Source organism: Alexandromys fortis, unplaced genomic scaffold, assembly GCF_014885135.2.
Source record: "Alexandromys fortis isolate MF-2015 unplaced genomic scaffold, M_Fortis_MF-2015_v1.1 scaffold_110, whole genome shotgun sequence".
NCBI classification, from domain to species: domain Eukaryota; kingdom Metazoa; phylum Chordata; class Mammalia; order Rodentia; family Cricetidae; genus Alexandromys; species Alexandromys fortis.
The window spans coordinates 357,359-368,125 of NW_026068014.1; the positions used below are offsets into that span (position 1 = coordinate 357,359).

Here is a 10,767-nt window from a genome sequence, read left to right on the forward strand (position 1 = left end):
ACATAAGTATGAAAATGTTTCTAGAATGCCTATTATTTTGCATTGTAACTTAAGCATTAATAGAGGAGTATGGTTGTAACTTATATCCTAGCCTCCCCTGTCATTCCTAGGAATGTTCCAGATATACATCAAGCACTTCCTCATCCCACCGTTCATCCCATCACTGAGAAAAAGGGGTAAACACCTTTTTTTGTCATATGGGCATAGTGTCCAATTGCTTAAATATTTTTCATGTATAAAACCAAAGGAGAATGGACAAAAATGAATGACTAGCAAGGCCAGGTTTCTTCATATATGTTGTGTCAGAAAGTCAACTACTCTCTCATGGACGGCCACGTCTAAGAAAATTAAATGAGAGGCATAAAAAGACATGATAAGTGAGAAATAAAGGGACTGACTGTTGTGTTTTACTCAGCTTTGACTCAGTTTTAGTCAGTTTATGTTTGCAGTTAGTGACAGCTAGTACTGAGAGTCATAACTCATCCAACTGCAAAAATAGGAGACTACTGAGCATTCATCCCTAAAGGAACTTCTCTATAACCACTTCCAGGCAGAATAGATGATCAAGTAAGGGATCATGTAAGAGTCAGAGAATGAAAAGATATACTGGGAAGATTAGTCATCTGTTCAGGATGTAACTGTTGTACCCATGTATTGGGACCATTTGGAGTCCTGGCCTCCAGCTGCTCACCCTCTCCAGTGACCTTTGCTTGGCCTTCTGATTTGAGCTTCTGAAAGCTGTGTCCAGCTCTGCTTCCTGAGCACGTGTTGCCTTGACCTTGATTGAGGATCAGGCTATGAGGTTTTCACCTGTTGGCCCATTTGACTGTGTCGGGTCTAAAAGCTTCCGTGGTGCTATTCAATAAAGGGCTTCTTTTATCAGTGACTAGAGGTGTGTCTCTGTGCTGTCTCTGTGAGTCTTTGTGTGTTTCAATCTCCAGGCCCTTGCCCAGCTCACGAACTGTATGGTGGCACATGGAGGACAGGCGGGCACTGTGCGCTGCACCCATGCACATACAATATCAGAGTTTGTCTGCATAAGTCCCACAGAACTCTGGGGACATCACCATTTCACTGTGGATCAGGCAATAACTGTAAGGTCCCAAGGTTTATTGAATAACTTATTAGCTGTTAGTCATTGATGGGGTATATGGAGATTATATTTTGCAGTGCTGTATCCATTAGTAATTGGTTTTTATCAAAAAATAATCTTCCACTCTCATGATGGCATTTTACTTAAGTGTCAGATATCAACAAAAAGACTTGAGAATGTGTGGGCATGGGTAGAGGTGCATGTGTGTGCATGTGTAGAGGCACTTTAAAGGGAATGGGAAAGATGGAATATAGAAAATAATAAGTGAATATTATGGTATTTTGATGTATGGTCAACATATATGCATCTGTATCTACTCTAGAATAGGGAAAATTAATTTTCTCTTGAAATATAAGAAATTTGAATAAACTGGTAGCTAGAAATAAGTAAACAATGATGCATTTCTAAGTGGCCAAGGGAATGCTTAATAAGTGATTATAGAGTGTGAATGAAATTTTTTAAAAAATAATTTTTCATGTAATGTCTTAAAGTACATGATGGAAATTATATTAATGTAAAGCATTGTATTCGTCAGGATGCAATTCAGAGCTCTGAGAAATTTCTTGGGAAAAATAAATGTTCTGCTAATATATAAAAATCTTTGATGTTGTTATCAAATGAATATATGTGAAGTTTTTAATTTCTGCCCATTTAAGTGGATTGTTTCTGGTTTTTTAATAAAGGAATGAAACTCTAAAATTAAGTTACTTATGAGCTAGCAACATTGCTCAGCAGGTAAATGGGAAGTCTTTTGACTTAAGTATGAACCCACAGCCCATTGGGAAACGGAGAGGTGCAAAGCAAAGACACAGGTTGTTCCAAAATCCTTTATATATTCAGTGTTCAGATATAAACATCACATATGCACATATCATAAAAAAGAAAAGTTAAAATAATAAGGCACACATGAAAAAAAGAAACACACTCAATGCTTTATATGTATTTAATTTGGTTCTTACAATTTTGCTTCAACATGGATTGCAATAAATGGGTCTTCAGCACAGTTACTAATAGAAAATTGAGCTGTGCCATCATTTTCAACATATACTTTAATTCCAGTGCAATTGCCATCAATCTTGTCTCCAGAAATGACATCACAGTATGTTCCAGCAGGAAGACCAGTCTGTAAAGTTATTAACAAAGCCCTGGAAAAAAAAAAGATATTTAACTTAAATTCAACCCACTCAAATGCAAGAAGATCCATTATCAATAAAACAATAAATGTCTCAACCCTGTCATATAGATCACTAAAGATTCAGAGTATCATTAAGCAAATCCCAATAACAAGACTGCAGTGAGGAAAAAAGAGAATTCTCCAGACCAAAGATATTATTATAAATGTCTGTTAGTTTCAGGGGCTATGGTGACTGCTACCAGACAAAGAAAGCCAGAGAACCCAGTAGTGCTCAGTAGGAAAGGGCTCCTGTGAGGACCATCATTCTTTCAAGTTTGTGCTCTGCTGGATTTAAACTGATGACTTCAAAAAATGTTAACAGCATCATTTTTCTCCCAAAGTTATTAGATTACATGACACCATAAAGGATTTTTTTTCTAGAATTAAACATTATCTAGGATTTATATGGATACATACAAATTTGTATTAGGAAACTGCATGCAGTAATTCTGGTGTTCCGGAAATAACAGCCATGTGTTCTTTCAATAAATGATATACCTAAATTCCTTTGCTTTCAACCAATAAAATATCACTTATGGAAAAAATTCTTGATCTGATAGGTAGCTGAATTTGTATTGAGGCATTTTACTGGCTTTCAAAGAGGTTCTCTGAGTAAGTCCTAATTTTTGATTGTTTGTGTATTTGTTAGTTTTTTTTTTTTTTTTGAGAGACAGAGTCTCTTTGAACATCCTTGGCTCCCCTAGAACATACTACAAAGATCAACTTGCCTCAAGTTCAAGAAAATATGGGTACCTCTACTTGTTGGCATTAAAGACTTTGGCATCCACTCCTGTTATCTGCGCTAGACAACTACAGATGAGGGAACCATAGAGTAAGACTCGAATGAAAGAACCACAGTGGAAGAACAATAATGAAAGTTTTAAAAGAAAAACACAGCAGCCCCTTGAAGACACTCATAGACAGATGCAAGTACACATGTATTTTTAAATATTTAAAAACAAGGAGATAGAACATTGAAGACTGTGTATAAGTACAATGAATAAAAAGTAAGTTATTTTCAAATATAAGTGGAAAGTACTCCACTCCTCATATAAAACATTGTTTAATAATGTTAAGACATATTTACTACTTATATGCTTTGTGAAATGTGTCAAGTTAACTTGCAAATACGAAAATTTGCTACTGCCATTGTAAGCTTTGTTCAAAGATCTCAAATACAATATTTTATTTAAAGGAAAAATTATATAAGCAAATATTGATTTTCTTCTGTACACTGAATATTTAATTTTTGGCATAAATTCATTGTATACAATATTTTTCAGATATAAAAGAGATAATGAACAGGAAAATAAAAGAAAGATCTAAGCATATGAGTATACGATCCCAATTTTACTGATACTGACTTACCAGTCATCATTGTTAAAGACAATGAATCCTTTGTTTCCTCTGCCAAAAGCTACTTGGTTGCTGCTATTGTCCCACCAATTTGAGAAAGGCTGACCATGGACTACGTTTCTGAAAGCAACCATGTTCCTAAAAGCACAATATCATGTGAATTGTTGATACCCTTAAACTTCAACAATTTATAACAAAAAGTTAAACAACTTTCTTATTTGAAAAGATCTGTGGAGAAATTCCCACCTTATCTGACGCCATCGATGTTCACAGACCCAGCCATTGCCACAAGTCGTGTCTGGATTAATAGTCACTTCTTTCGTTACTCCATTGTCATTAGGTGGTCCAATCCAGTCATTCTCATCCTTAATTATTGAATGATTCAGGTTATTTGAATGTTTGAGTCTGCGCAATTCTTTCCAGTAGAGCAAACCCAAACCAAACTTCTTATTATACTTCTTTCTTGGCAGTGTCTAATTTTAATCTAAGTCCTTCAGTGTTTTACAGACCTTCACTGAGTCCTTCAGTTCTGTGTAAATTCATATTTTCTGCTCAGTTCAAAATGACAGTAGCAATTGTTAAGCATCTCACTTTCTATCAATGTAGTAGTTTCTCAAAACCACTACAAGCTCTTCAATGTCATCTAACATCAAGACAATTGGAGCCAAACACTAGAATTAGAGAAAAGACTTCAGTCACTTCCTAAGAAGTCTCCATTTTTATGCATTGCGTCAAGGTGCCTCAGTTTTCCATAAAACAGGGGCATAGTTGTTGGCTACTCCAAAAATTTAAGGACATATATAACAAGGCTTTTAATATAACAATTTCTTAATGAATATTATTTGATTTCTTACTACTTGCTGGTAAAATGTGGTTATAAAATAACCTGACTTTCCTTATTGAGCATAACAAAGTACACGTGCACATTTGAAGATGTCTAAATTGTAAATATATTTATGAAGAAGAAAAAGAGATCATTACAAGCCTGAAGGAATAGAACAAATTTCAATAAAAACAGAAGGAAACTCATTTCAAAAGGAAAATAGAAAAAAAACTGTCTTTCTGATATCTAAAGAAGAAACATTTATATTGTATATTTGATGTTTCTCTATGATTCTGGATTCCTGTGTTGAAACAGAAAACTTCACATAGTCTTTCAGATGGCCTTAATTTCTAGACTAATTTTGAAATTTCTTAAGCTTTTGTACCTAACCAACAATACATATCTAACCAACAGCACATAATATTTGTAATTCTTAGATTATTTTTAATATTTTTCTATTTAGGCACCTAAATAACACCTCATATTGTTTATAATTCTGTAAACACATATTGTTTATAGACGCCCTAGAAAATCATTGTGGTGTAATTTTCATGATTTCTATCTATTATATTCCTTAATTTCCCTAAAATCAACTACCGTCTTTTTCCACGAGAAAAAAAAGTAAAAGTATCTTAATATGCTAACATTGCTTTAGAAAAAAATTGAAATTCTATTCAATGCTAGAAAACATTATTCCCCGTTAACTTTTATGGTCGAACTTTATCAGGAACAGCTGTTTTCATTCTGTCCTTTCTCCTATTTAAATTACTACTTTTCCAATCACATACATTTGCAATGTCCTTACTGTATTAAAACTTGATAAATAAAAAATTAATAATTAGTATCATATGCTTTAACTTCATGTGAAATTAAACCGGAACCTCTTGCTTTTCAAGATTAAGATGGACATTGAAGAACTTCAAGACATACTTGTCCATTCTGGATGTTCCTTTCCCAATAATAACTTGACATTACTCGTGTGAATCCATAAGGATGAGCCAACATAAATCCAACAGCCATTTTATACATTCTGAAAGTTTAAAAATGGTATTAAGGCAGAAGTATATAAAGTAATGCCATCGTTAAAAGCAGGTTATACAACAGCAAAGAATGTTCTCCCACCTAGCATCCCTGAAGGTCAGGATGGATGATCCTCCAGCACCATGTCCTCGCTGATTATCATGGTTGTCCACAAAGACAAGGGCTCTGTCAGTAGGCACAAAACCCCACCCTTCTCCCCAGTTCCTACATAAAAAAAAGCAAATTATTATTTCACAATGCTTAGATCAACTTTACATATCGCATCCACTCTTGTCTAAATAAATGACAATTACATTTTAAATCTGTTATAGGCACATATAAACATATATCATATATGCATGAAATTATTTTCAATGATTATATAACCTCATTTAGGGGTTACAGTATAATTTTTTGTTTTTAAAATGTTTATTTTCTTTAGATTTTTCACTGTATTGTATTTCTATGGACATAAAACTCAAAACATCCATTTGTTGTTATACAGAGTAGAAATAGCAGTGCAATCATCATAGAAACACTCAAAGTTTCCAATTATTTTTTTGATATATAATAGGTAAACTTCATACTTGACCACATTATAAATAGACTTACGAATATAACTATTTTGTAAAATTAATCTATCTTTAATAGACCACAGTTAAACATTCCTGGAATGTAATGGATTTACTAAGAACAGACAAAAATCCCATTGGATTTTTGGATCCAGGGCTACCTTGTGATTGACATAACAAATGGAAAAGAAAATTGGGTGGAGTTTAGAAATATTGAGCCTAATAATCAACCACATCATAATTATTTAAATGAGAATAGTTGAAGCTATACCTTATTGATATCAAAGGACATAAAATCCACGACAGATCAAATGAATAAATGGTGTATATTTACTGTAAGTAGGCCATCTTCTCTCCACTCCACTTGCGGATAACTGTGCCCAGTTTTGCTCCATACTTGAATTCTGTCACACGACCATTTTCAAAGTACTCGCTACTTGAAATTGCCTCGCCACCCAGATCAATGACCTAGTAGATACATTGGAGCAGCTATAATTTTTCATATAAATTTAGAACATATTATCTAAATATAATGTCATTCAGAAATCCTTATGTCACAGTATTGAAAGACTGGGTCAATTTTCATCCTCCAAGGTGGTGGACAAAAGGAAAAATTAATTAGTTCACACTGATATAATGCTTGTTGCCAAGTGGGCATTAGAAGTGTTTATGAACTCAATAGTTTTTCCAAGGAAATAGAGCTTCAAAGGCCTTATCCCCGGTACACTTAAAATAATATTATTGCCACGCAGGAAATTTCATCAAGTTGTTTAAATATTTACAAACTGATACTATGAGATGAATCTTAAACTCTGAAATATTGGCTTGAGACAAAAATGACTATGATTGATCTATCTTTTATAATGGTATCTGAAGAGTTAGAAAATTAATTAATAAAGTTTGTACTAACTTAGAACCTGCTGTGGTAAAGAACTAAGCATGCTACCTATAATTAACTGCAATCCTATTAATAAACAATAGAATTCTACAGGGTATACCAGATTGAAATATTAACCTACATTATGCTTTTTATGCTTAGTAAAATCTCCTAGCTACTATGTGATTTACGAAGTAATAACATTTAAGAAAAAGCCCACATGGGCTCCAACACTAAACAAAGAAATATAGAAAGAATTATAAGCAACAGAGGAAATTGGAAGATGGATATCAGAAAAGACCATATCAATTAGTTGTCTAGTACCAATATATAAATATATTTGTAGCAATATAGACTATATCAGTTATATACATATATCCATATGGTCTTAAATATGTTTAATAATATTAAGGAACATATGTATCTACATATAAGTTATTTAAGAACATATGGACATAAGTATATGCATGTGTTCTGTTAAATATAAATATACGCATATATAAGAGCATACACACACATATGTAATGTGTGTGCAATAACAAATGGTCAAAAGAAAGTCTACAATCTTTAAGGAATATATGAAAGCATATATGGACGAGTATAGATGGAAGAAAGGGAACAAAGATTGCAATTAAAGAATAATAAATTTGTAAATGAAAGTGTATATTCTTTTACCTCTTGAAAAATGAAAGGTCTGCTTCCTGAATCAAACCATTGTGTATTTAGGTCATGCAGTTTGTCCAAAATCGCCTTAATGTCTCCAGGCCACATGTGCTTAGCAGCATCAAGTCTGAACCCTGCTACACCCATGTCGATGAGACGGTTCATATAGTCAGCCACCACGCCTCGAACATAATCTTTCTCAAGTGCAAGATCCAGAAGGCCAACCAGACGACAATTTCTGACCTATTTTTTTAAAAAAATGATTAATGTAACAAAAAGTCATGCATTGTTTTTGAAATCATTTCTTCAGTTCCTATTTCAATTACAAGTGGATATTTTTATATTGCCTTACTTAGAACATAGGATTTTGCCTTTCCTTAGAATATGAGAACATGAGAAGTATTGATGTTTTAATTTGGACAGAGATTTTTAAATATATTCTGTGGTAGATAAAAAAATCAGATAAAATTAATAAAAATTTTAGCTGGTTAATTCTTTTTATTTCTCTCTCTACCTTTTTTTCTTTAATGTCTCCATCCCTTCTTCCTCTCCTCTCCATCCATACTGCAATGTTTAAATAATTGATAAAACCATGCTTTTAAATTTTTCAGACAAGGTCACCAAAGAGCATGTCTCCATTTTATTATTGATTTTTTTCTCTATACTTAGACAATAATACAAAAAAAAATCCAGCACATTTTTCCATTTCTATTTTTCAAGCTTTCTGTCATAGTGACCTCTTTTCCTATGGTATTTGAACATGTCTCATGGTAATTTATAAAATTCATTGTGCACTTCTAGATACCTAGATGCTTTTTTATTCTGATTAATATTTTTCTCATCACCTGATAAGCATCATTGTAGTCATAAATTTCTCCATCGCATTTTCCATCGTTAAAATCCCAAGCAGAGTATGGAACTTCTGGGAAATCCCTTTCATTGGCATCGTAGTAACTTCCACAGGTACTGCTTGTCCCTGCACCACCGCCTGCGCCACACATATGATTAATAACTGCATCCACATAAATACGGACCTGAAGAAAAAAAAGTGCTTGCTTCAGCTAGACTCAGGAATCTAGTTTCAATGGCAAAGTCATAACATGCTAGCAAATCTCCAAAATATATCTTTATAGATTCATTTGAGTAAAGGGAGTCAAGTGGGAATGGAAAATAATGTGAAAAATGATCAACAATAGTTCTAACATTATGAAAAGAATATAAAACTCTTAAATGGAGCTAAACAGAAACTATTGTAATTATAAACAAAACAATCTATTTTTGAGGAAGAAAAACACAGTATAAAAATTACAGTATTGTGTTTCAAATTTTATGGGATTACTAGAAGATCTAAGATTACAAAATCTATGTGTCTGAAGAACTAAAGGTAATTAGATAACTATTATAGGAGAAAGTAGACACTTAATCACTAAAAAAAAATTATGGGAAAGCAAACCCAAGAATGTGGGAAGAAAATGGAACCATATAAAATGATTTAATCCTCACATATGTCACAACGCTTAACAGAAACCTGTTAAGTATTATTAGTTATTAATTTTAAAAGTGAACATTTTGCTGTATTAAAAAATATTAAAGGCAATAATAATACAGAAATACATTTTAATAATATATAAAAAGGCAATGTAAGATTTCAGAGACTTAAAATCCAGTCAATCAGAAAGAACTTGAAACAAAGAGAAATATTTTATATATAGTAAATGTATAGAAAATGTGACTTCACTTACACCAACATCGTTGCATCTCTTCACCATGTCCCTGAATTCATCTTCATTTCCAGACCTTGTGCATATTTTGTAGCTAATTGGTTGGTATCTTTCCCACCATGGCCTATATGGATTATAAACCACGATGTTTTCATTGGGTGGAGAGACCTACAAATAGAACTGCTATAATTAGTGCTGGATTACAGCTTCCTTTGCATAATTAGGTCTTGTAGAAATCTATCAGTGATCCAGTGTAATTTTTCACTCTGTGCACGCACAGCTCTGCTGATTAACAACCACATGAAAATATGGAAAGACATTGTAGTGTTCTCACTTACAGACCCTACAATTAAGTAAAAAGAAGCTGTCTCCAGCAAAATGTTTCCTTCCACAGGAAAGTTATGGGTGAAAAGAAGTTATCCTTCAAATTCATTATTATTAGAATGCTCTTTTATGTGAGCACAGTGAACTCTGCATTTAAATTTTAAGCAAATCTTACCTGAACCCCTCCGAATCCCTTAGGACCTAAGTATCGCTCACATTCCTTGGCAATATCAACCCAGCGCCACTCAAACAGGTGGACGATAGAAGTCCGTCCAAACTGAGTGTGTGGGTCATACTGAGCCCAGCAGAACCCAATGAAGGAAAGCAACAGGAAGAACTTCATTTTGCTTTGAAGTCGTCAGAGTTCTCTCTAGCGCCTCTTTATATGCTGAAAGAGGTACATTTGCAAAGTAAATGTTCATAAATAAATATTTAGAGTACAAGCTATAATCTGAACAAGATTAGCAGCAATGGTGTGAGCAGCTGAAGAATCCTCAGAAATTCCCATGGAGGATAAACTTAATGTTTTTTAAGGTCAAGTATTATTTGATTGGTATTACGTCTTGTTTGTTATGTCTTTCAATACTGCATTGCAACTTAAACCAAATATATTTAGGACCTTCCATCTTTAAATCTTTGTATTCTCCATTACAAATAGTCATGGGATCGTCAATTTAGCCTTTTTTGCTCCCTACTTCGCTTTTTTGTATTTTAATAACTTCTTTGATTATTAAGAAACTGAAAAGCATGATGGCATGTACTCGATATCTCAGTACTAGAGAGAAAGAGAAATTAGGATATAGTGGAAGTCAGCAGAACATATATAGAAAGCCCTCAAAACAAATAAATTAATAAGAAGTATGTAAGGGATGACATTAAATTTAAATGCCTCTGGATCATAGATATATGGAACTATCCTTTATCAATCCATAGGATCAATCAATGGTCAGAGCAGTAAAATTTATTGTGAGAACTAAGTATCTTTACTTCGTGAAATGGTACTTAATAAAAAATAAAAATTCATTGTCTTTTACAATGTACTTCAAATCCTATGAAAGAAAATATAGTATAGGTTAAGAAACAACCGACCCTTCCATTTAGCCAATGATGAGTTAGTGTACTCATTTTGCCAAAGAAAGAGTAT

The 10,767-nt window shown here is 33.2% G+C and overlaps 1 protein-coding gene across 1 annotated transcript; it reads right to left on the reverse strand.

The window, feature by feature from the left end:
- Positions 1-2,048: 2,048 nt before the first annotated feature.
- On the reverse strand, positions 2,049-9,966 carry LOC126513736 (pancreatic alpha-amylase-like). The gene is made up of 10 exons (XM_050162252.1): positions 9,799-9,966; positions 9,321-9,467; positions 8,424-8,612; positions 7,591-7,821; positions 6,373-6,506; positions 5,569-5,691; positions 5,377-5,476; positions 3,870-3,988; positions 3,636-3,761; positions 2,049-2,238 (listed from the first exon to the last, which is right to left on the reverse strand). The coding sequence occupies exons 1-10, from the start codon at positions 9,964-9,966 to the stop codon at positions 2,049-2,051; spliced, it is 1,527 nt and encodes a 508-aa protein (XP_050018209.1).
- Positions 9,967-10,767: the final 801 nt, after the last annotated feature.